General features: G+C 42.0%; 2 protein-coding genes across 2 annotated transcripts in view; one reads left to right on the forward strand and one right to left on the reverse strand.

Annotated features, from left to right (window-relative positions):
• Nucleotides 1–668: 668 nt before the first annotated feature.
• Nucleotides 669–9,006, reverse strand: cct5 (chaperonin containing TCP1, subunit 5 (epsilon)). Its single transcript, XM_017453221.3, has 11 exons — nucleotides 8,786–9,006; nucleotides 8,115–8,175; nucleotides 6,023–6,187; nucleotides 4,922–5,120; nucleotides 4,036–4,228; nucleotides 3,389–3,538; nucleotides 2,378–2,497; nucleotides 2,069–2,254; nucleotides 1,776–1,913; nucleotides 1,492–1,672; nucleotides 669–899 (listed from the first exon to the last, which is right to left on the reverse strand). The coding sequence occupies exons 1-11, from the start codon at nucleotides 8,888–8,890 to the stop codon at nucleotides 772–774; spliced, it is 1,626 nt and encodes a 541-aa protein (XP_017308710.1). The 5' UTR covers nucleotides 8,891–9,006; the 3' UTR covers nucleotides 669–771.
• A 277-nt stretch (nucleotides 9,007–9,283) lies between these two features.
• Nucleotides 9,284–26,917, forward strand: part of mtrr (5-methyltetrahydrofolate-homocysteine methyltransferase reductase) — a 38,798-nt gene continuing 21,164 nt past the window's right edge. The window contains exons 1-12 of the mRNA XM_017453220.2: nucleotides 9,284–9,440; nucleotides 12,681–12,847; nucleotides 13,571–13,724; nucleotides 13,807–13,924; nucleotides 14,149–14,506; nucleotides 15,908–16,021; nucleotides 16,491–16,644; nucleotides 17,983–18,071; nucleotides 18,888–19,068; nucleotides 22,037–22,079; nucleotides 24,445–24,634; nucleotides 25,629–25,747. Of these exons, the coding sequence (XP_017308709.1) occupies nucleotides 12,701–12,847; nucleotides 13,571–13,724; nucleotides 13,807–13,924; nucleotides 14,149–14,506; nucleotides 15,908–16,021; nucleotides 16,491–16,644; nucleotides 17,983–18,071; nucleotides 18,888–19,068; nucleotides 22,037–22,079; nucleotides 24,445–24,634; nucleotides 25,629–25,747 (1,667 nt within the window). The 5' untranslated portion in view covers nucleotides 9,284–9,440; nucleotides 12,681–12,700. The remainder of the gene's footprint in view (nucleotides 9,441–12,680; nucleotides 12,848–13,570; nucleotides 13,725–13,806; nucleotides 13,925–14,148; nucleotides 14,507–15,907; nucleotides 16,022–16,490; nucleotides 16,645–17,982; nucleotides 18,072–18,887; nucleotides 19,069–22,036; nucleotides 22,080–24,444; nucleotides 24,635–25,628; nucleotides 25,748–26,917) is intronic.

Here is a 26,917-nt window from a genome sequence, read left to right on the forward strand (position 1 = left end):
TTTACTGTGAGATATTTAGCATTTCCACACCTAGATCTTAAGTGTGCATGTATTGTAATAATCAGAGTCTGTGTGTATTGGCAATCATTAACACAGGACCAGGGTCTGAGATCTGGCAAACAAATTAGGACATTTCCTAAGTGCTATTATTAACCACTACCTTTTGAGTACAAATCTTAAAAACGACTTGAAAAAGTAATCAGTGTGGAACCAAGTGAAGAGGTCATATGCAAAACGTTCACCTAGTCTTTTTTTTTTTTAAATCTAGAACAAATAAATACGACTCTGCGTTGATGGAGAGGCCTCCACTAAGAAGTCTCGTCCTTCTCGTTAGTAATCTCTATGCTAGAAACACCCTTCGGGCAAAAAGGAAGCTTTTGAAGAAAACCATTTTCCCCCCCGACGTTTGACGGTGCTCTGAGCGTGACCGTCTGAATCGATTCCAAATCGGTTCGTCTCGATGGTTACAGTGACGATTCCATATAAATCCTACAAACGTTAAACGGCTAGCGGCATCACTCTAACGAGCATCTTGGCTGGATGGACGGATGAACTCATCTACCGATGCTTACATCTGATCGCAGTATTGAGGTGCACATTGTTAGGAAGAGGGACAACCGAGTACTTAAATGCTGTACTTTCTATTAAAACCGACAAGAAAAGAAACGTTAAGTTTGAACATTTTAATGGTTGCTTCTGATCTACACGGTATACGAGTGCTGTATGCAATGATAAATAACGCTTAACGACGTCAGAGTGCTGGAGACGCGATCAGTCTTCTGGTTCGCCATGGTTTCTGATGTCGTCGATCTTCAGGATCATCTTCACCACTTGGGTTGCTAGAGAAATCTGCTGTTTCTTTCCAATGAGGGTCTCAATCACATGTTGCTGCTTCATGTCTGTAAAGAATAAATAATAATAATAATAATAAAAAAAAGTGATTAGTTAATGAGCATCAGTATCTGGTTGTCAGTGATTGAGCCTACAAAAAAAAAAAAAAAAAAAAAAAGGGTTGGAATGGTTAATTACATAGACACAGACAATACAAGCATGCACTCCAAGAACCGACACAGCTGGCTCGAAGGGGGATCATATTTGGGATCCAATGTACTGAAAGCGTCAGACGACTTGCACGCTATATGGCCAAAAGTTTGTGGACACGACCATAACACTTACTTACCGTTAACCCAGTTAGGAGTGCATGTCATCATTTGAATGGAATATATGGAATGAAACCAACAAAAATTATAAAGTGAACAATGTTTAAGCAGGAGATAAGTTTTACTTCTGAATGGATTTTCAGTTCTAAACACTATTTTAAAATAAATAAAAAATTCTAGTGCTGGGACTTAGACCCCTAATCTTCATCAGCTTTGTGCACAGTGATCTGGCAGCAGTGTCATCGAATATATTAATACTATACGTTTTTCTCCCCCTAACCATCTTTATCTAATCAGAGAAGCGATCCTCTGGCCGAGCACTTCTACGTACCGTTAGTGGACAGGCGCAGACAGTCGATTCCCAGTGCAGGGTTGTTTTCTTTGACTTGCTGAGCTCTGACCTCGGTCATTGTCTGGATGGGGTTCAACCCGCTGTTCTCTGCTAATGCCATGGGAACGACTTCGAGAGCATCAGCAAATGCCCGCATGGCGTACTGCTCCAGAGAGGGGCACTATTGAGGGGGGAAGAAATCGTTCAATTAAAACATTCCCATTATTATAGGCATGGTGGTAGTAATAACAGGGTACAATTGAGACAGCGTGATTAAAATGTACCTTATCAGCAGCTTCATTAACGGCAAGCGCGCAGGAAATCTCAGATGCACCGCCGCCATAAACCATGCGGTTATCTTTAACCAGGTTACGAATAACACACAGTGCATCGTGGAGCGCTCTCTTAGCCTCCTCGATAATCTGAGGACATTATACCACAAACATAAGTGAGTTTTTTTTACATTTTTTTTTTTTTTTTAAAAAGGTGTGTTCTGATGACTTCACAACTTCTTATTCTTTACTATTAGACCCTACTGGGAAGAGTCAGAGTGTTTCGATAAAGTCCTAACGATTACCATTTTGTTTCCTCCGCGGATGAAGATGGTAACAGCTCTGGAATTCTTGCACTCCTCGATCACGAGCATGTGATCTTTAGTTGTGCCAAAGCAGACTTCCCGTACCAGGCCAGCATAGCCCAATTTCGCTGGAGTCAGCTCGGAGAATCGGGGCACGATGCGGCCGCCGGTAGCGATGGCAATCAGCTAAATCAGAGAAATGAGATTAGAAACAAGAAGAACAAGGACTTCCAATAACTAAACAACAAGACACACCACAACTTAATCAGTATAATTACATTATAAATACAGTGTCAGAATTGGACTTACCTCAATCTCGGGCCCGCCGACCCAGCGCACGGCAGGCAGCTCATTCTGCAGCAGCAGGTGATTTGCCTCATCATCAAAGCCCCACTGGCAAATGGCAAGATTAGCGCCGTTCTCCTTCACCTGGTCACAGTGACATCGACAAATAGATCGATTCATGTACCGCTTATTGTTCATACTAAAGTAGAATATCCTTCTCTCTCTCCTATGCCATTCTTGTTATCTAAGCAAGAAGCCTACATATTGCACGTGAAATCGGTCGGCCTGTCCCCCCCCCCCCCCCCTTTTCTTTAAACTGCAATAAAACTGGTGGGCTTGATAACAGTTTTGCACACACGTGCTACATGGTACAGTAGTAGCTGTATTGTTGCCCCAACAGATTCACTATTGCGCTCCATTCTACTTCTACCCAGAAATAGAGGCCTATGTGCTTGTGAATTAACTCACGTTTCTGTTATGTTAAAGGCAAATCAACGACAAAGTGCTGTGATGCGATCACCGTTTACTCTCTAGCAATTTACCAAGTATTATTTAATATTTTTCAAATTAAATTTTTTTTTTAGCAGTTTGTAGTTACATTTAATGTCATTCAATGTCTATGAAACAAGTTAGTTCCTGTTATTATTCAAGTTATAGCAGCTGTAATCATGACCTCAGATTTTTCTCCAAGTTGATGAGCAAAATAAACGGTGTAGCTGTTACACAAAACAGTGTCCTCCATTCTGAAGACTCTGCCATAGGGGTAAACCAAGTTACGGATTTACCCATGTTACAATGCAGTAACACTGGAGTCTCGTTCCATTTAAAAAAAGAAAAAGAAAAAAAAGTTACGCAAACAGCCCCTAACAGAAAACGTCTCCATTTCAGTGATCAGCACACACCCACTACTTGATATACAACTCACAATTAACACATTTAGATGCACAATGCATGTAGAAGTGTTTGCTTGATTAGACTGTTTAGCGATCAAATATATACCATCATCGGTTCCTATACAAGAGATCACACACTGACCTGCTGAATCATTTCCAGGAATTTATCCTTCTCATATTTCTGTAGAGCTTTATAGTCTTCCACTGAGGTCACGTCTAGCTTGTGCTTGGTTTTAGGCTTGGGTGGCTCGAACGGGCATGTCAGGATGGCGATTTTTGTGTCCTTTAAGACCTGCAAATGAATTGAGTGTTACATAAAAGCCTTAGTCAAATATCAGGTGCAGCCTAGGGCAGGAACTATGTGAGGAACATGCAGTGCAGTATGTTCTTAAGAGCTCAAACGCTACAGCACCCGTACAAAGTCGAGAGAATCTGTTAGAATGTGCATACAAATACATTCAATACAACTGTGTGCTTCTAACTTTGAAGCAACGGTTGGGGAAATGGTATGATAGCCAGGTGTCCACAAACCTTTAGCCATAGTGTATATTAGGTCAAGTTAATCCATTCATTTAAAATGCCAGCCCAATATGGTCATAATTTTGTTATTTAGTGTCTGTGCACCATAACCTGATCCGGTGTGGAACCAAAATAGAGACAGCTCAAAGAAGCTTGGTAAGATGTAGAAAGATGGCTGTCTAATTTAAATGATCTATTTAAAAACGTAAAAATAAAAAAAAAAATACGGCAAGTCTTTGTTTTATATTTTCTCTCACACACACACGGTACCTTGGGCATCTGAGGATGGCTAAACTCTTTGTCCACGACGACCCCTTTGATAAGCTGAGTGTCCTCCAGTTTACCTCCAACCTTCCCTTCCACCTTGATGAGCTCAAAATCCACATCCTTCCTCTCCATATCTGCCACGGTAAGAATGGCATTCACTGCAATCTCTGCCATCTGTCTGTGGCATCGGTTAATCCTGAAAAGAGAGAGAGAGAGAGAGAGAGAGAGAGAGAGAGAGAGAGAGAGAGAGAGAGAGCGCAGAATGATCATCTGAAAAAGGACCGGTCCAGTTGCGATGAGTCTATGCCCATGATAGCCTCAGATTCTTGTTCTTGGCTGACAAGAGTGATTATCCGAGTTACCATATCCTTCCTGGCAGCACGAATCAATCAGGCCATTTTCCTCTGACCTCGCCCATCAACAAGGCTTTACCACTCACAGAACTGTCGCTCACGCAATGTTTTTCACACCATTCTGTGTAAACTCTAGAGATTGTGTGTGAAATTCCCAGGAGATCAGCAGTTTCTGTCATACTCAAACCAGCCTATCTGGTACCAACAACCATCAAAATCACAGATAATCACACTTTTTCTTCATTCTGATGTTCGAGGTGAACGTCACCTGAAGCTCTTCACCTGTATCTGTGTGACTTTTTGCGCTGCTGCTACATGATTGGCTGATTAGACAACTGCATGAAATATGCAGGTGTTCCTAATAAAGAGGGCAGTAAGTGTATAATTACAATCCCCGGTGACTGTGCACTACTTATTGGTATTGACTATCTGTTCTACAGCTTGCTCTTTTACTCATTTGCCAAACAGGCTGCTGTTGAAATGTGAAGGTAAGAGTTTGACAGGCGTATATAAAATAGAAGTAAACCTGAACTCACACTTTAGAGCCGAGTGTGGTCATGGCTGTCTGGATGAGCGGCTCGGTGTTGTTGATGTCGATGGGGAAACTGTCACTGATCTTATCCAGGTGTTCAATGGCGATGCGCGCGGCTTGGTCGTAGCCATCAGCGATTCGGATGGGGTGGATCCCTCGGTCCAAGAGGTGCTCGGCCTCCTCGAGGAGAGCTCCGGCAAGAACTAAAATAAAATCCACAAGCTGAGTGTTACAAATATAAACTTCAAACTAAACTTTATATTAACACAACTGTTTGTCCAACTATATTTATATACGCAGTATTTTTCATGGATGCACAAAAAACCCCAACTAACGGATCGAACTACAGCCCTAAATTAATAATAAAATCTCACTTTCACTGTACCTTGTGGTTCATGTTACTCACTGCCTTTAGACTGTGTTTTACTTGTTTACTTTGACTGTAGTGTTTTAATTACACGTTACAGGTCTTACTTGTGTTCCCGTTGCGCATCATCCCGTCTAAACTGCGAGTGAGGAGCAACGCGGCCTCGTTACGAATACGTCGCGGCCGTTATAATAAACGACAGAATTTACACTGCATCGCACAAATACAGCATATAATGACAAACTTGAATTAACCTGAACCTCTTAAGCAACTGCCACCGGTTTCCCCAACCCCTTGCACACAGTGGAGCATTTTGGATATAAACAAGTTTGTGCTCGTACATCACTGCTGCGCTTCTGTGCTACACAAGCTCCACTTTGTAAAGTTTGCAGGTTACAGTCTTCTATGCTACATTTAATATAAAATGCCTCCCTGCCTTGGAGGACACACTTTTTTCCGCTGTCACTCTACGATTACGCCTCCGTCTGATGGAGACAGGTCATAAAAGGTAATGTTGATTCTGGGTGTCCTGCTAAAGCGATCAGCGTTTCACATCACGTGCCACTGTGACGGAAGAGTACATACTGCATAGTGTAAGTCTATAGTACGTCATTTGGGACACAACTTTGATCTGTTCTATCCGATACGCCTTTTTTTCGGAACAGAGGGGGGGGGGGGGGGGGGGGGGGCTCCAATTCAAATCCCCTATGTATGTTTTGAGGTTGTGATGCTTCTCACCTACAACACCAGTGGTGCCATCTCCAATCTCATCATCCTGAGACTTTGAGAGCTCAACCATGAGTTTGGCGATCTGGTGATCCACGTCCATCATGCTGAGAATGGTAGCGCCATCGTTGGTGACCGTCACTTCTCCGTCCTTATCCACCATCATCTTATCAAGTCCTGCAAAATGTGAACCAAATTAATTCAGGAGACAAATCTCCCCCTACATTTTCCCAACCATACAATTGTACACCCTTAAGAGCTCCTGTGAAGTGCCTTGAAATGTGCAGCATTATTCAATGCGTTAGCGTATGCTGCATCTCAATCGGCTCCCTAGGGCCCTGATCGGGGAGTCGGCCATTTTAAGGGCCGTCTCAATCGCAAAATCCTTCCAGTGCACTGGAACGTTCTCTACCTAAATTTTTTTTTAAAAAATCCCACAATTCACTACAAAAACTTGGGACCATCGATGCTCACCATGCTCCTTCACTGGAAAAGAGGTCATATTTTGCAAAGCCGCTAAGCTTGAAAAATACGGCAGCCTAACTCTGACAACTTCTTTCTACGACTATAAGTAGCTTGTTACTGTTGTACCTCTCAAATGATTACTTACGGTAGCGATTTTTAACTTTATTTTACCTTCTATATAGGGTTTGATTCAGTCTAATGACTGAAGCGTTTCATAAAATCCACTAGTTAGTCCATGATCCTGCTTGACGTACCATGACAGAAAGTAGTGTAATTAAGCTAACAAACGTACGACATATAAAACAAATGTTTTTCATTTGTTAATTTTTTTTGATGTTTTACAACGCGAGTACATAGTCATGTTGCCGGAAAATTGAGTCAGCGGTGTCCCAATTTGTAGCGAGCCGGTTACCTTACCGGTGCCCGAACTCATGCAGATTATACTGATACACAACCGAGGGAGCTGATGAGACGCACAAGTAATTTCCACTGAAACAGGAAGTCAGCACGCGACCTATTGAGTGGCTCATCCCCCTTTTTATATCTATAGCTTTTAGCTTACCACACAGCCCGGGTTAATGTTAACCTGACATTAGAAAAAAAAAGCACACGAATTCAAGCAATTTCCTTCTTAACCAATGTACAGTTGGGAAACTGTATAAAATGCTGATTATCAATGACGTGTGTGTATATAAAAACAGAGTCCCTTGTTTGTCCTGAGCAGTTAAACCGCCCACCGTTCAGAAAAATCCTCCAGGTCCTGCACATTGTTTGCTTTTCTAGCATTTTATACATATTTGAATCTTTTCCATCAGCGGCTATACGATGTTGAGATCCATCTTTTCACACGGAGGACAACTGACGGACTCGTACACGACTACTACAAAGAGCTGCGAACGTTCACTGATGCTCAGTGTGAAAAGATAGATCTCTACATCATACAGTCGCTGTTGGAAAGGGGTCAAACATGCAGGAAGAGAAAAGAATGTGCAGGACCTGGAGGATTTTTCCTGAAGAACAGTGGGCAGTTTGACTGTTCAGGACAAACAAGGGACTCGTGAAGAACTCTCGCAAAACATCGATGTAACGACACAGTATTAAGAATCAAGCATATGTAAACTTTTGAACTGGTTCGCGGGTGTAAATTCAGTTATTACTGTGTCTTGTGGATTACACAGGGTGTAAAAAGCTGTTGTGTGAAACAGCTTATTCAGGGCAGAACTAAAACAGCAACAAAATGCAATTACCATACCTCTCTCTCTCTCAAATTTATAATGAACATTTTACAGATTCTGCAAGGCGTACCTAAACGTACGACCTCGACCGTGCCTTCTAAATGCAAATTGTGTCAGAGATAACCTTAAGGCTAACATATCCATACTAAACGCCACAAAACTTCCATTTTGATTTCACATGGACTTTAAAGTGCAAATTTACATTTCAGATCTTAGCGTGCTCTCTTGCAAACCGAGAAGTTCAATTTCAGAGGGTATGACACCAGCTCAGACAAATAATATTCAAATTATGATTTTATTGTTGTGTTTAACCCCCCAATGCCATGATTTTAACTCTCATCAGTGATGTAGCAGATTTGGGACAGAACCCACTAGAGATTTGGATAATTAATGATGTGTCCTACCATTTGGACCCAGTGAGGTCTTCAGGGTGTTGGCAACAGCTTTTGCAGCCATGATGTGGGACTGAAAAACAGAGATGCAGTTAAACACGTGATATAACCTTAAAACACCACATTTCCCTGCACAAGTGCAGTCTGACCAAAAACATGATTGTTTTTATTTATTAATTAAAAACATAATAAAAAATATCCAACGTGCATGGCCACACACTATTTAGAAAAAAAAGATTAATAAATATAACGTCTGATAATAATCAGGTTCTCAGTACTGCGATAATCCGCTAGCTAAACGGGAAATAAAAGGCAGCACATGTGCAGAGCAGCACGCCGCTAGCTAAGCTAAGCTAAGCTAAACTAAGCCCCAACAATAACATATTAATAAATATTACACTGGTCTCAGACATGACTAGACATTAACCCCTGAAATCTATCAAGTTTTAATACTAAACGTCTACACAGACTATGAAACTAGTAAAACTCAAAAAGAAAGAAGTCCGGCTAAATTAGCTAGCCGGCTAGTTAGCTCAAATGGCCGAATCCCAAATGAGTAACCGATTAGATAAAGAGTGCACTGCATATGGCGCACTCGCCATTATTTCACACCAAAGAGAGTGCACTAATCTAGGCCCCTATGTGGGCATTTGGTATGAGCCCGTTGGGTTCAGTGAAAATACCTTAAGCGCATCAAGGCCGGTCAGACGAGATTTCTTATCCTGGTCTTTAATAATTATGAAAGGCCGTCCATATTCATCGAACGCGAGGGTTCCCAAAGTGGACATTGTGAACGGCGAAACACACACAGCTCAAAAGAAACTCTTTTTATTGTTATTTTCAGAGGACTATATCCAACCGAGGCTGTGTGCACCTCGCCGGCGCCTTCTAGAAGAATCTCGGGGCGGGGCGAGGCGGACGAAACCAAATCCCTTTAGACAGAGAGGCCACACGTATTATTATGTTTTCTTTAGTTTTGACCCACGAAGCGACAATAAACTTTTGAAATATTACAACAAGCGCTCGAACTAAAGGCATTCAACAACGCATTATACACACTTTTCAAAAAATAAAAAGTTTAATGCAGATGGTTTGTTCCACTATCGCGAGATCTTACTTATTCTCGCACCAACAACAGCACCTTTCTATAGCATCTGGATCGACCGCAATGTTAAGTTATCTATGGCGCGAAGGGCGTTCTTATTATTTAAAAAGGGCTGATTTTCCGTATCGCTTTTATGTTGTATTTCCGTTGTTTAAGAGAACCTCGTGTGGTGCTGTCATATGTAAAACGTAAACTCTGTCGGAGGCTATGTGTCTGTTGTTAGTAATATAAAGGTAAGTTTGTGTATCAACTGTCTCTGCGTTTTATACAGAAATATCTGCGGTTCTGCTTTTCAACCCGCATTTAATACCCGCTTTAGTTAATCCAGGCTTCGATTACATCAGATGTGTCTGAGGTCAACTGAAAGGAGTTAAATTTTTCGGAACGTGTTGCTGAACACGTTCAGTTATTGTTGTATTATCATCATACGATACAGGTGTTTAATGTTCACATGAACACGTAGTGTGAGTTTTAATCTTTTGTTATTGACGAGGCTGGACGAGAACGTTGTTTCCTTTGCCAACGAATCGACTCTCAGGTGAATATGCGTAGTCGACTCTTTTAGGTGAACATGCGTATTCGACTCTTTTAGGTGAATATGCGTAGTGGACTCTTTTAGGTGAATATTTGGAGTCGACTCTTAGGTGAATCTTAAGGGTCGACTCCTTTAGGTGACGTTTAAGTGCCGACTCTTTTAGGTGAAATATGCGGAGTCGACTCTTTCAGGTGAATATTAGGAGTCGAATCCTTTAGGTGAATATTAAGAGCCGACTCTTTTAGGTGAACATTAACAGCCGACTCTTTTTAGTGAATATTAAGAGCCGACTCTTTACGGTGAATATTGAGCGCCGACGCTTTTAGGTGAATCTTGAGCGCCGACACTTTTAGACGCATATTCGGAGCCGAATCTTTTAGGCGAATATTCGGAGTCGACTCTTTTTAGGCAAATATTGGGATACCTAAGTTCTATACTGAGTTCCGGTGTCTGTGTGCGGAGCTTCACATGTTCTTCTCATGTTCATGTGGGTTTCCATCGTGTTCTCTGGTTTCCTCCTACTGTAATAGCAGAAGTGGAAGTAATTTTGACCCACTTCTATGCCAGTAAAAAAATTTGCATTGAATATATAGCAGTGTAACAGCACCTGAAAAGGTCAAAATCTAGAAACAAACTACAGAAAAGGTTTTCTATTTATACAGTGGTATATCTTTAGTCATAATTGAATTACTCGTATTTGACTTAATTTATGGGTTTGTGTTGGCTCAATTTCTTTATTTTTCATATTCTTTAATTAATGCCAACAATATAAAACCACAAAGTTTTCACAAACTTTTGTTGAAGGTACTCTTAGTCTGTGACCTAGAGAACTAGCATGAGGATTTTTTTATAAAAAAGATATCAGCACTTCTGTAAGTCTCTTTGTAAAAGGGCATCTGCTAAATACTGGAACACCCATGCACTTGCTAATTCATGTAACTATTCATTCAGTCAGTGTGGCAGCAGCACACGGCATAAAATCACGCAGATCCAGCTCAACAGCTTCAGTTAATGTTTGAGTATCAGAATGGGAAAAATGTGATCTCACTGACTTTCAGAAACCGTCGATCTCCTGGGATCTCGACGGTGCGGAGAAAAATAATAACCCGGCGAGCGGCAGGTCTGTGGGCGGAAACAGCTTGTTGATGAGAGAGCTCAGAGGCCAGACTGATTCAGGAAGTCTACAGTAACTTGAATAGAGACTCTTTACCACCGTGGTGAGCAGAAAAGCATCTCAGAATGCAAAACACATCAAATCTTGAGGTAGATGGCCTCCAACAGCGGAAGACCACATCCGTTCCTGTCAGCCCAGAATATGAATCTGAGGTCACGGTAGGCACAGGCTCACCAAAACCGTTTCGGTTTTTCGAGAAGCCTGTGCGTACGGTCGCCTTAAGTTCCTGTTCATGGCTGACGGACGTTGTTCTGATATTTGATGAGAACATTTACAGACGCTCTTAACCTGTATCTGCAGAACGTTCTGCACTGCTCCGCTGCCACACGATCGAATTATCGCACGAATGAGCAGAGGTACGGGTGTCCCTATTAAAGTGTCCAGTGAGTCTGTAAGTAAGCCTTTCCATACGTCACGTACAATTTCAATCCGTTGGGCTGTCGCTGAAGGACTCCGCTGCAGCCATTTTTGAGTAATAGCTTTTCTGCTCACTGCCAATTGTATCTGTAATGATCTCCAGCCAGGACTGATTCTGAAAGAAGTCCAAGATGAAGAGTAATGCAAGAACTAATATATATATATATATATATATGTACATATATATATATTACATATACATATAATATGCCTTTTTCTAAATGTTCTTGGTAATTGGCGACACATCGTTTCAGAATGGGTGTATAACAAGAATCACAAGGAGACTTAATCGAACCGTTTCAATCATTTAATAGGCCAACACTAAAACCTCGGAATGAGTCGTTTGAGAGCTGAAAGAATCAGCGCTTCTCGGTGAGCTGGGCCGTCTACACCGGCTCTCCGAAAAGAGACGGAATTTCCTCTACTACCGTACAAATCACCGACGCATCAGGCTTGATCTGAAATTGAGCAAATGTCTAGGATTAATGAAATCGGGTGTTTACATGACCTGATAATCACAAAATTGGATTAGTTGCAGCAGTGCGTCACAGAAATGAACAGTAATGGCTCATCTTCTCCATGATGATACGATGTTCCCGAAGCCAGATGGGACACGATAACCTGCTACACAGCTGCATTCCAGTTTAAATTAGTGCAGAAGGTCGAGGGAGGATCGCCTTCTTTCGATGTGTGAACACATCTTCACAGAACAGTCTCTTTAGAGAACCGTAAAACATTCAGCGAGGGGCAGTTCTGTGGATGTAAATGCCTTGTTGATGAGCGCGGTCCGAGGAGGATGACCAGACAGAGATCGAGCTAATAGTAAGGCTACGGTTGCTCGACTCTTTACGAACGTTATGAGCAGAAAAGCATCTCCGGACATAAAACGCATCAAATCTTGAGGCGGATGTCGACGACGGAAGAAGAGCACGTCGAGCGAATTCTTCTCTGAGAACAGGCCATGTATCTGAGGCCACAGTGGTGCCCAGGCTTGACAGTTGAAGATTGGAAAAAGTTCAGGCGACATTTTGTGTTCAGATCAGCCCATCCGGGCTGCAGACTTCCTGCAGACCAGCGTTAAATCTGTTAGTAAAAAAAAAAAATGTTAAGAATACGGCACAGCTATGACCAGAGGAAGTCGTCTACCTGTAAGTCCGTGACCGGGTTAGAGGGGCGTTAGTCAGAGCGGCAACCGAGAGAGATGTTAAAATGTCCGTGGTGCTATTTTCTAGGTATTCGTACGGAAAATAATTGGCCACTTACCGGAGGTAGGGGGTCATCCTAGAGGTATAACCTATGTGTGAAACTGGCAAGATTCATGAGATGTATCCTGCATTTGATTTTCAGTCCACAGTGTCCACGTTATCATGCCCCGTGGGGTTTTACCATCTCGCTTCCTGATACTGTACGGGTCGCAGAAAGGTCAAGCTCAGTCCATAGCCGAGCAGCTCGCCGATCAGGCCGCCGAGCATGGCTTTGAGGCAGACGTCAGCTGCCTGAGCCAAGCGGACAAGGTAGGACATGCTGCAAGTTTCAATATACTGTATAGCACCTTTTTAAAAACCTCAGGATTAATCCCAGTGCAGAAGGCGTGTCCTCTGTGCCTGTCAGTCACGATGTGTAAGTATCACAGGAGAACAATTCCATAATTCTGTTACCTTGTCAGGACTTTCTTCAAGAAAGTTTGAAAACCACATTAGACATTTTTAAAAACATTATCGCGATAATATATAAACCAGTCCGTATAGGATTTCACGGATTTTGTTTTTGATTTTTTTTATTTATTTATTTTTTTTTTGTCCTGTTTTTTTGCGGAAAACTACCCGAACTGGCGGAACTGCGGTCGCTCGAAAATGTCTCGCACGGTCTTTCGCCGCGATGTTTGTCGGTAAATGAGTCCTTTCAGCTGTACTCGCGTTCACCGCACGTGAGTCGAAGAAGGCTCTGGCCGAATGCACGTCGCGATGAGGTCACGTGACGCGTCTTGGCCCAAATGTGCCGAAAATCTGCCGTAATTTGGAAAATTTCGCAAGCTACCCAAAACGTTGCAAAGTTTGCTGGATTTTGCATTATTTACGGCGATCCTGTAATAAAATAATAGCCAGTTATCACGATCTGAAAATGTAATATCGGCGCCAGGTCACCGTGTGAACTCGCATAGCCGTAATCACGTTGGCGGTTTTCTCTCACGCTCGGAGGCGATTGATTTATCTCAACGATTCCGTTCACATTTGCAGTACAACTTGGAGAAAGAACACAACCCTGTGGTTTTTGTCGTTTCCACGACGGGAGATGGTGAACCTCCAGACACTGCCCTGAAATTTGTCAGGAGCATCAAGAAGAAATCTCTGCCCCGTGATCACTTCTCTCATCTGCACTACGGACTGTTGGGTAAATGATTATCGAGACTAATTATAATGGACACCACCAGTTCTCAGAGTGCGAGAATAACCATCTTTTTCGTGTCATCCAGCTTTGGGGGACACCAATTATACAGATTTCTGCAACTGTGGAAAAACCATTGACAGACGTCTACAGGAACTCGGCGCAAATCATTTCTACGAAACTGGTCTCGCTGACGACGGAACAGGGTAAGGACCGAGGCCGTCAAATTACTTAACATAGACTGTAATATCATGCCGCATCAGGCCGAATGAACTTCGGCGGCAGGGCTAAACTATGTGTCGTATTACATAGAAGATGAAAATAGAACTTAATAGAAACGTCGTGATGTGCAGAACTACTTAGCGTGTAAGTTTTCATTCCTGTTAGACTTTTAGTCAAAATTCCAAATCAGTCGTTGGTTCCTTTTCAGGCTGGAAGTCGTGTTGGACCCGTGGATCGACGGACTTTGGGACGCACTAAAGAAGATATTTGCCAAAATGCCTGCCTCCGATCTCATTAGAAGCATTTCTCTGAGCGACGGTCATCAATTGGTGGCCGCACAGGAGAAACTCGAGTCGACCGCGCGAAGCCTTAAGCTGCTGGATATCAGTGACGTCGATGCAGGGAAATTCAAACCGGAATCTGAAACTGAGAGCCTGGACGCGGAAACTCCTTTGGAGGCGTCTTTGAATCGATCCATAGCTCCGCTCTCTCAGTCCTCACTCAGCATCCCTGCACTTCCCCCATCTTACCTAGAGGTGTGTTTTGGGGATGTGCCTACTGGAGAGGTGAGATTTTATTTATTGATTTATTCCCCCCCCCCGGTCGGTTACAGGAAAGACAGACGAGGAGCAAAAGTCGGACATGGTGGCTGTAGAGTATTGTTCAATACGGTGAAATTTTTATGTCTTTGATAAGAGTTTTTAGGAACCACTAGGCCTGATCACTAGCTAGCCTATAGCCTGATGGGTAATTGGTTAATCGGCAGAATTCTTGCTGTGCACTCAACACGTTATCAAGAAATAATGACACCGTCCCACATATCCCATAATCCTGTGCATCAGCTAGCCCGTAAAAGCATGCATCAGAAAACACCAGAGAGCGGAAAAGTGCTCGCCCTATCATGGCATATTCAAGAAATCGACGTTGTTTTTTTTTTTTTTTTTTTTAAAACTTCCGATTGGCCAACGGTCATAATTAGGAGTTAATCGGGAGTGTACCTATGGCTGTAGAGATGCTGTAAATGTTAGAGACGGTGCTCTTGATACTATATGAAAATCCCATTGCTGATATGTGAAAATTTCTAAACAACTCAAGGTACCATAAGCATCTATACGATCAACTGGATGCAAATATAACCGTTCTGGAGCCACACAGACACGGCGTCATTCAGGAAAGAGGCACAAATGAACTCTCGGGGGTGTATAAAGTGTGGTTTGAAAGGTTTACCTGCACCCTAAGACGACAACGAAGGAACTGGTGAGGGCGAGGGTACGAGAGTATGTACGGTATAACAACCATTAAGAGAGACCTACATCGCCATGGTTTGAAAGGTTGTCACATAAGGAAGAAGCCCATATTCTAAGACCAGCATAAAATTAAAAAAAGTGTGCAGGTGAGCACCAACCTTCTTTTTGTAGGTGTGTTGTCTGGTCAGTCGAAACAAAAATGTCCCTCTTTGTACATAATATGGAGGAAAAAGTGTGGGGCTTTTAATCCGAAGCAGCCATGAAGCATGGGGGTGGAAGCAGCATGTTGCGGGGGTCTCGCAAGGCTTTCCCGAGGGTTTGATTCAAGTTTAAACAATGAATATGCAATGCCTCTAAATACTGCCAACGTGTACGTAAACCTCTGACCCGCTCAAAATCGAATGTAGTAATCGAAAGCACAAATAAACCACTGTCTTAGCTATTGCGAAATAACCTCTTACGGAGAAAAAAAAAAAAATAGTTGATACCCTAACTGACTTAATACAGGAAATGCATATGGGGTTGGGTTTATCATCCAAAGAAGAAATACATTTGATATAAATAAACAGTATCACAGATGCTACGATAACGGAAAGTGTGTTCAAATTATTATAACAGTGTAACACGGCCAAAGAAAGTACAGCTGAAACACCACAATCGAGACAAAACCTGCCCCGGAGTCTTATTTTGTATCTGTGCTAAAAGGAATTTCTCTTGTAGGAGGAAGCTCATGTTGTCGCACGAGGCTTTCACGCAGTGCCGATTTCAAGAGCAGTCCGTTTAACTCGGGATGATGCGGTGAAACCTGCCATCCTGCTGGAGCTCGATATAAAGGTATGCTTGCCGTCCTTGCTCTCAAATGAAACTTAAAACGTACCCAACAGATTTTCCTGCCAATTCCATCCTGCTCTCCTGATTATAGCCCTGACTTTATTCTTTCTTTATGGAGATTCCCTTAAAAAAAAAAAAAAAAAAAAGTATATATGGCAGGAAAACCCATTTTTTGTTCAAAACCCTGTTTTTATTTATTTATTTATTTATTTATTTATTTATTTATTTATTCCGTTTCATTTTTGCCAAAATTCAGCCGCAGCAACATCCGATAGTTGAAAGTGATGCCAGGTGCAGTTACACATAGACGTGTTTGTAAATGAAATTATGACAATGTTGTAACTGAGCCAAAAGGTTAAGCGGTTAGCATGATGATGATGATGCGGTGTTTAACATCGCCACATTGTTTGTTATATCGCCAGCTTCTTGAGCATGCAAATTAACGTGCTCTGATTTGTGATCATCACTGCAGAATGAGAATGTTTCTTACCAGCCGGGCGATGCGTTTGACCTCCTCTGTCCAAACAGAGAGACGGAAGTGGAGGACTTGCTTCACAGACTGAGTCTACGTGACAAAAAGAATCATTCTGTTCACCTGCAGCTGCTCAAAACCACCAAAAAGAAGGGTAGCGTGTCATGATGGCGTGTCCCGATTTGTTACACACACACACACACACACACACACACACCTATATACGTATATGTATATGTATACACATACAGGATCATCTCAAAATATTAGAATAAAGAGTTTACAATACAGAAACGTTGACCTGAGAAGAGATCTAATCAGCGAATTAACTCAAAAAAGGTTTCAACACAAGCAAAATCACAGGGAAGATGAAAGTAAAGTTTGCATTTCATTTGGAAATGAAGGGGGGTTTCCTCCGGGTACTCCGGTTTCCTCCCCCAGTCCAAAGACATGCACGGTAGGCGGATTGGCGTGTCTAAAGTGTCTGTGGTGTATAAATGGTTGTGTGATTGTGCAATGCGATGGACTGGCACCCTGTCCAGGGTGAACCCCGCCTCGTGCCCGATGCTCCCTAGGATAGGCTCCAGGTTTCCCCGTGACCCTGAAGGAAGGATAAGCGGTATAGAAGATGGATGGATGGAAATCAAGGTCCCGGAGTCTGGAGGAAGAGTGGAGAGGAACAGAATCCAAGCTGCTTGAAGTCCAGTGTGACGTTTCCACAGTCGGTGATGATTTGGGTTGCCATGTCATCTGCTGGTGTCGGTCCAGTGTGTTTTCTCAAGTCGAGAGTCGATGCAGCGTCTACCAGGAGATTTTAGAGAACTTCATGCTTCATCTGCTGACGAGCTTTATGGAGATGCTGATTTCCTTTTCCAGCAGGACTCGGCCCCTGCCCACAGTGACGAAACTAGTAGTAACTGGTTTACTGACCGTGGTGTTACCGTGCTCGATCGTCCAGCCGACTCGCCGGACCCGAACCCCATAGAGAATCTACGAGAGACACCAGACCCGACGATACAGACGAGCCGAAGGCCGCTATCAAAGCAACCTGGACTTCCAGAACACCTCGGCAGTGCCACACACCGATCGCCTCCACGCCGCGCCGCACCGACGCAGTAATTCCTGCAGAAGGATTAAAACCCCGACCGAGTATCAGCGCATAAACTAACACACTTTTCACAAGGTCGACATTTCTGTATTATAAATTCTTTTTTTCCTAATATTTTGAGATACTGGATTTTTGATTTCTATGAGCTGTAATCATCGAGATTAAAACAAAACAAAACAAAAAAAGGCTTGAAATATTTCACTTTGTGTAATGAATCTAGAATATATGAAAATTCCACTTTTAATTAAATTACAGGGAAAAAAATAAACTTTTCCATCAATATTCAAGTGTTTTGAGGTGTGTGTGTGTGTGCGTATTGTGCCAGTCATTTTATACAAGAGAATACAGTTTTGTTTGAAGCGTTTGAATTATGTGCATCCACAGGAGCACGAGTTCCTCCCTACATCACAGAAAAGTGTACTCTACAGTATCTTTTGACCTGGTGCTTGGAGATAAGGAGTATACCCAAAAAGGTAATGTACACACTGTGTAAAATGGTGTCTGACACAAAACAACACACTGTACATTGATGCAGTGATTCAATGAATAAAAATATAATGAATGATTCAGCAGTGCAGACTCGCTTCGGTATGATACACTATGACTCACTATAGTTTAGTAATAGCGGTTTGAGTTTAATAAAAGTCGTTGGACTTGCGAAGTAGGCGGCCACGTCCCCTCGACTAGGACCGACAGACGCCGAGGCCACTCCTTTTTCACTTGGATACAAGTACAATAGATTTTTAAAACAGTTTATGATTTCAGAAATTTCAGTTGATTCAGAGCCAATACTCAATATGACTCGATATTGTGCAAACGGTTTGATGTATGTTTTTTTTTAAACATTAGCATTCAGGAGTCGGAGGCCACACACCCTTGACTGGGGCTGACAGACGGTGGCCACGCCTCCTTCGCTAGGACAAAGAATAAAAAACTCATTCAAAACAGCCAGTGACGCATTAAAATTCTGCTGACTCATGAGCCATTTCAGTACAGTAATATATCATTCAATATGGTTCAATATTTAAAAGAAATATGGCATTTTACTTACATTTTTAAAAATGTTAGCGTTGAGGAATGGGAGGCCACACCCCCTTTATTGTGAATGACAGGTGCAGATGCTATGCCTCCATTAGTGGGACTGATTGTTTTACTTATTTAAAAGTTGTATTATAGTTATACACGGTAAACTGTCACAAATGGATACTTACTTGCTTTAAGGATTTGGACTGATGGCAGATCAGGGCTTACTGTGTGTGTGTGTGTGTGTGTGTGTGGGTGTGTTCCAGGCTTTTCTGCGATCTCTGGTGGACTGCACGCAGCAAGCTCAGGAGAAGAGACGACTCCAGGAGTTGTGTAGCCGCGAGGGGGCTGCGGATTATGACCGATTTGTGAGAAAACCCAGCGTGTGTATACTGGACCTTTTGCGTGCTTTTCCCTCCTGCACGCCTCCTCTCAGCCTCCTCATTGGTCAGTTAAACCATCATCGCTGATTATCTAAGTGTTTTCGTCATAGAGGTCATTTTCCAGTTGTCTAATGTTATGTGATATTGAATAGGTTTAATCGAGGGATGTCTATCATTACATTACATTGCCATTACGTTCTTAAGAGCAGATGAACCTTCTTGTGTTAAAACAAAAACAAACACTCTTGAGATATCGTAGGTTCCACTGCTTTAACTTACAAGTACTGGACAGCTTTTTGCTTTAGTAAAGCGACAGCACGACGCACCTATATATCTGTATAGGTATGAATTCTCTAGAGTCTCTAGATTTCCAGAAAGATCATATAGTTAAATAAAAATGTACCTAACATGAAAAAAATGATTTAGAATATTTAAATGTGTGATGAACTTATGCCTTTCTTCACGTTTTTTTTTTTTTTTTTTTATTCAGTGTGTGGTCACAATGTATTTTGTATAGTCTGTTCAGATCTCTGCAATATGTCCTTAGTAACTGAAACCACTTTAAAGTGATGCTTCAATGAGCAAGGATGTCTCGTTTAGCCAATAAGTTTGTCCTCAATTCGCCCTGGCCTTATTTCCTTTCCCTGCATCCTTTCCGTCTGTCCTCAGAGGGTGGAGCTACGAAGCGTTGAAGGGGAAACAAGGAAATGAGAGACATAAATAAAAATACCGGGATAATTTTACGGTTAATTCTATTGTTTTTGTTACGCACGGAAGACATTTGTGTTCGAGAGCAGAAGATGAAAACGAGACGACCGATCCGAATTTCGGTTTTCGCTTCTGGATATTTAGATATCTAGACGCGTTAAACAATTTCGAACGTAGCGCCTTCTGTTTGAGCCCACCCACTTTTCAAGTGATCATAAATATCGGAACATGCGACTGAGTGGTGTTTCTTGTTATCCAGGCGTGCCCGGTTAGATCGATTGCTTGAACAATTGATGGCTCTGAATGTCTACTATTGGTTTGAGCCCTGGGGTTCGCCTGTGAAGGCTGCATTTGTTGTTAAAAAGCATAAACCAACATGAAGACCAGAGAGCTGTCTATGGGAGAAAAGCAAGCCATTTTGAAACTGAGAAAAGAGCATCGGTGTATAGCAAAAACAAACAAACAAAAAAATGGACGTTGCCGTTCCAATACTTTTGCATGGGACCGTATAATTATGTGCCGGCATGCGTACATATCTGGCAGAGAGTCGGACACCCGCACAGACAAGCCAAGGTAACAACAGAAAGCACGTACAGTGTGGTTATTAGAAAGGTAGCACTCTTGCATGTTTTTGGAAATGGTTTCGATTGCTCACAAGGTGGCAGTAAAATCACATGAAATCCAACTGTCTCCCTCGCCTTCGGTTAAATATCCACGTCTCTGGAGAGTACATATACAACACAGAGAAAAGAGTTTGATCGAAACCTTTCATAAGGATATTTTATATTTCCGCACATATGTACCTTATACGTCCCCAAGTTTCTTCTTCTTCTTCTTCTTCTAACATGCTCAGTAGGGAACCGTGGACCCTGAAGCTGTGAGGCAGCAATGCTACCCGCTGTATCACTGTTGCACCTATACAAGTACAGTACAGTGAAATTCTTTCCTTCACACTCCCTAACTCGTTAGGAGGCTGGCGTCAGAGCTCAGGGTCAGTCATGATATAGCGTCCCTACAGCAGAGAAAGTTAAGGACCTCAAGGCCCTAACAGTAGCAGCAGCACTGGGAATTGAACTCGTGGCCTTCGGATCAGTAGCCCAGAGCCTTAGCAACTCATTAAATGCAAGCAAATGGTTGGCATGTCTCTGTAGTTCTTGCTGCCATGAAGACTAAACATGTTATTTTTATGAGGCTCAACTCAGTCCAGAGCAGAGCAGATATGTAACAGCTGCTTGAAATGTTTAATCCTTAAATCCAAAAATGAGTTGCCTTTAGTCAGACAGCTAACGTGTTTTTTTTATTATTTTTTTTAATTGTCTGTATTGGTATCGGAGCTACAAAGTACATTTAAAAAAAAATATATATATTATTTTTTTTAGAAACTATAACAAACATGATAGTGTGGGTTCTGACATAAAAACCTTCGAAAAGATGTTAAACCAAACTCCAAAAAGGCCCACACCAGTGCAGAAAGATTCTGTGGCATCCCATGATCAATAATTATCCAAATACCTTTTTGATCTAACCTCACAAGGGCACGTCAAAACGTTTGAAGTGGGAGTGGCCACTTTTACTTAAATGGCTATAACTCTTGAACGGAATGAGCTATTCTCACCAAAATTGGACACACTCATGTATGGGCCCAATCTGAGGACAAATCTAAAAAAAAAAAAAAAAACATTACTGTGCGTGAGCAGTCGGTGGTGCGATAAGAAAGAGGCTCTAACTACAGAATGTATTTGTTGAAATACAGAAATCTGGATGTACATTCCGTTCCCTAATGAGCAAGCCAGAGGCTACAGTGGCAAGCGGAAAAAACGTCTGATGATATAAGGAAGAAGGACCAGACTTGTAGGGAAACCATCCTGTTCTGGGTGACTCCGGATAGTTGCATCACACATCGTCGTCTACGACGGTATCTTATAAAATCAAACGGTGCTAAGTGTGTAGAAAGCATGTTCAGTATGGGCATACTGTGTGTGAGTGTTGGGATGAACACAGGAGTCATTTTCATTACAGCAGCAGTTCTTGGGTACAAATCTACAATATTCAGGACTCGGGCATGATTGGGTGTGCAAAACCTTTGTTTAGGGCGATCAAGCAGAATGTGAGAGAAAAGCTCCCTGAAGAAGCACTTTTATCATCAGCAGTGTTTTATCAGAACAAGGTGCAAGGCTTGGCTCAAAGTTTGAAAGCAGAATGGTGTGCTGAAAGTGATTTTAAAGGCACTGTCCTGAATCTGATGTCTACAATAATGTGAAATGCCCTTAATGCCATCGTTATATGTCAGCGTTTGTAACCCCGTGTCCTCCGCTGTATTACAGAGCATTTACCGAAGCTGCAGCCGAGAGCGTACTCAGCCGCCAGGTAAGAAGCCCCTGACCATAATCAACTATATTATTTTACTGCAGTATCGACAGCCTAAGGCTGCCTAGATACACGGAGTGTTTTGGCAGCGTGTAAACATGTGAGAAAGTCTGTCCTATTTAAAGGGCGGAGTAATTAAGGGATCTTTATTTGGGACAAATCTGAAAGATCACGTGGCCTTCTCAGAGAAAGCAAAGTTCCTTATCCCTGTGTTCGACTGCTTTTGCCTGCAGGTTACCCAGAAGTTATTTGGAAAGATAAAATATGAATTAGTAGACACATTTTTTTTTTTTTTTTTTTTTTTAGAAATTCATTATACATGTTCTTCATTTTTGAATTTTAAACATTAAATCACAGGCCTTGCAGTCGAAATTCCGACTTTAGATTTTAATTTGGATGCGAAATATTAAATCGTGTAATACAAAATCAATATAATACCATTCGGATTCAGATTTTTTTCATTTAGATTAAAATTTCTTATAGTATTATTCCGACTCCGTATTTATTAATCTTCAGTAAAAGACGGACAAATATCCTAATGTATGAATTAAAAGTACCAGTCTGGTCAAATATGGAATGTACACAGTGTCCAACAACCACGTACTTTAATTGTATTATATAAAGTACGTTTAAATATACAAATGAAAGTGGAAATATGTGTGTGGTGGCCTGGGAAAATACGTCACGTGGTGAAATCTTCACATTTTCTAACTGTATAGCTCTAAAAACTGCAGATTTTCCTGTAATAGGTTTCTCTTTTTCATGTATCTCAATCACACGAAAAGTTATAGCGTTTTTAAAGTCTGGTTTCTCCCGAAAGTGAAAAAGGAGAAAATTGCTTTCAAAGTTGAGTTGATTCTGACTCCGGTGCAGGAGTATCGTGGACATTTTGACAGCCTGTAGCTGATTACAAACTGAGCTTTTATTGTGTGAGGAAATGACACGTAGCTTGCAAGGTTTCAGACAGTTTTATAACTGTCGTGGATCTGCAGGAACGAACTCGAGACTACGATCCCGGCAGCCATTGCTATGTCACATGACTGGTTTCACCTGTTTCACGTTTTGGGTAATTAGCACGGGTATTTAAGTCACAGTTTGTAAATGGTAAAATGGCATGCACTTATGTAGCGCTTTTATCCAAAGCGCTTTACACTGTGTCTCATTCACCCATTCACACACACACACACACACACTCCCACACCAGTGGTAGCAGAGCTGCCATGCAAGGTGCTAACTTGCCATCGGAAGCAATTTGGGGTTCAACGTCTCGCCCAAGGACACTTCGGCAAGTGGACAACCCGCTCTACCACCTGAGTTTCTCCAGCACTCAGGGTCTTGCTTTGTTTGTCTTTCGGTGTCGCGCTATGCTTTCTTATTTTTTGTTATTGTCTTATGGTTAAGTTCCATAGTTCTTGTATCTCTGCCTCATGTTCATAGTTCATCGTTTTGTTTGTTTGTTCATTAAACCTTTAATCTGCACTTGCTTCCGACTCGCCTGCTTGCCCGTTACATGACAATAACCGGCTCCTTAACCAACGTGATCTATTCAGAAAGATACTATGAAGGTAAATGAAAACACTTCCATGCCCTTTTCATGAAATACAGTATGATCCTAGTTTCTGAAATTTCAGGTGTCAAAGTAGGTTATAGGCAGTAAAACGCAATTTTGGCCACAGCCAAAGCTTTTCCAGACCACCACACACACTACCACCTATACCACTTCTAACCAGCAACTCCGCCTTCAGACTTCAGGCCACATCTCGTACCCAAGCCTTGCATGGTGTGATGCCCGACGATGTGCTGAGAAAGTTTCCATTTTGCAATTTTAAGATGTTTGTAGATCTGTGATGTATTTATATCTATTTTTATAGATAAGAACAGCATCATATAGTGGCAGAAATCACTATGCAAAATATGCAGTTTAAGGCTGATTTGAATCCATTTAGAGCAAGAAGAATGTTGCACACATTTAATTTATGGCCAAAACCTTCTTTTCATATAGGCACATATTAAATGTTTTCACGTTAGACTTTAACGACTGTGTGAATCATTCTTAAAGAACCGATATTCTTTGGGCTGCACTCCGGCACTGAACCCATCCATTCTTATCAACAGAGGGTCAGGATGCTGCATTCCAAAGTGCCTTATGTGCTCATTTCTTTTCCGAGGAGCTCCACGTCTACGCTAATGCTTATGATGGAGTGTAATGATGCTGTTATGGGTTTTTTCCCCTGTCCAGCAGCAACATTAGGTCACTGAAATATTAATGTCTGGTCAGCAGGGTTCCACACAAGTAGACTGGAAGATAATGATGTACAAAGTAAGAGAGGTCTAATGGCTTATAATCTTGTGTGTTATTGTGCAGCTCGAGTCTGCGCCACCCTGGAAAGGTCCATATTGTGTTCAGCGTCGTGAGGTTTCCAGCGTGTGCCGAGCATCCAGAGAGGACGGGATTGTGTACAGGATGGCTAGCGGATCGTGTGTCTACCATCATCGAGCCCTATGGGACAAAACAGGCTTCACGAGAGAGTGTAGATTATGCGGCCTTACCCAAGGTTAGTGCACACCTCCATAGTTCATGAGGCTGCGATGAACCCTTGAATGGCTGAGCAAAATTCCAGTGGGGTGATGTGCGAAATTCAAAGTATAATGATTGAATCGTCCGAAATGAAGGGTCTCAGGACGTCACGGTATTTACGTGACGCCGTGCGTGTACAGATTTCATTGAGCGACAGGTGTCCCTGGATCCACCGTTAAAATCCGATCGGCCGATAATAAACCTGATCGTCTGACATCACCACAGTCATCTACCTAACTTTGCTAGCTCGCCACTTTTTCTTACCTGATGAACCAAATATATTAATGCGACGTTCTGTAGTAACAAATAATACACAGGGGCTTGTATGGGGGAAGGTTGATATAAACGGATTTAAAAAAAAAACCATTGTGTGTTTTTAGAAGGAATCTTTTATAACAGTCAGAGGTAAATCTTCAAACACGGGAGTCGTTGGGACAGAAGGTTTGGCACGTTCCAGGTTCTTGGAACATGGCAAACTGCATTTTTTTTTTTTTTTTTTTTGTCTTATTAATTCAAAAAAAAAAAGAGAGATGATAAAGGAATAAGAACATTTTAAATGTATCAATTAATGGATAAAAAAGTAAGCGGTATCGTCCTTTCCTTTTTAAAAATGAACGTTGATTAATTCGTATGATGTAAGTGGACTACTTCGGGACCTGCCTTTTATTTTATTTATAATTTTTTTTAAGGAAAATAATCGTTAAGGTGCTCACGGTAACTCGGCTTCGTGCCGGCTGCGTCGCACCACCCTGTAGTTCATCGCACTATACGATCGTGGCCGTGTATTGTATGAATCCACTGTTAGTGCAGAATACCTTAGGAATAAGCTTTCGAAGAAAAACGAGTCCGGCCCACGTAGCTAGTGGAGAAATGTCGACGTTGATGATAATTGAGTTACGTCTTGTGTTGCAGTTTGCACTCATTTGAAATGAAGCAGAACTCGCAGTCATTAATATGTTTTCTTCTCTCAGGTCCACATTAGTCCTCGTCTCAACAACACCTTCCGCTTGCCCTCGGACCCCACAGTTCCTATGGTGATGGTAGGACCAGGGTCAGGTGTTGCACCCTTCGTAGGCTTCCTTCAGCAAAGGTACAGCTTTCTGAAATGGGAACTCCATTCCCATTATAGGAACTCAGGCAATGAACGTTTGCAAGGACAGTTCCACTGAACGGTTTTATATGGAGTTACAGTCTTGTGTTATCTTGTGTGTTCTAACAGACGCTAACTATCGTGACCATGGCTACGATAAAATCATAACAAATATGCAAATGAGCAGATTATCAGATAAGCCACTCGACACATGAATCTCGAATAACTGACAGTTGTGTAGGTGTTTTGAATTTTCCGATTATAACTGACACCCTGGAAGCACTATCCCTTTCCTCATCATTCATTAGTAATCTCAAATTGATTTTACTGCTTGCAAGATAGTCTGTGCGTGCGTGTGTGTGTGTGTGTGTGTGTGTAGTGCCCTCTGAATTCATCTATCTAGGGTGTATTCTCGCCTTCTGCCCAGGGATCCTCAGGATAGGCTCGGGGTCCACAGGATAGAGCGGTCACTGAAGAGAAATGAATAAATTTATATTCATGAGCTTCTGTGTCCCTCCTGTGACATGAGGGAAAACATCATTTCTAAATGTTCACTGGTGGAAGTAGATTGGCAAATATTAATCCACGCATCAGCAGAGCGAGTTTGCACTTTGGTAAATGCCTTCTTGGAACATTTCCTCGTGTTATTCAGACATGTCTGTCTCTACAGCGGCAGAAAGAAAAGAGTAAAACGGGAGAAAGAAGGGCCGGGGTGGATGCGTGCTGGTAATTAAATGTATTCGATTATCTTCGAAATTGTGATGGACGCAGTTATTTACGTTATTAATCCCAAAATATCATCGCTCGGTCGGTGTGACGGTTCTGTCCGCCGTGATTATCAGAGTTTTCTGGAACGTTTAACTGGTGAACTTGTGGAATGTAGGAATGTCTTTGCTGAGAAATAGATCGAAGCTGAAACTTTCAGAAGGCTGTCCTTCCAAATGGGACTAATCTAGGCAGAAAGAAACATAATTGTTATGAAACTTATTATTAAAGAGGTGTATCATACGATTATTAGCCATGGGATATCCCTTCGAGTAAAATGGTAGTTTTAGCTACCTAATAAAATAATCAGACTAACACTGGCTTGCTAGCAGACTTGGTTATTGTTTTGAATTCCACAGTAAAATCGTGGATTTCTAAAGGTAGGATTAAACTCTCTGTCAGATT

Source organism: Ictalurus punctatus, chromosome 23 (assembly GCF_001660625.3).
Source record: "Ictalurus punctatus breed USDA103 chromosome 23, Coco_2.0, whole genome shotgun sequence".
Classification (NCBI taxonomy): Eukaryota; Metazoa; Chordata; class Actinopteri; order Siluriformes; family Ictaluridae; genus Ictalurus; species Ictalurus punctatus.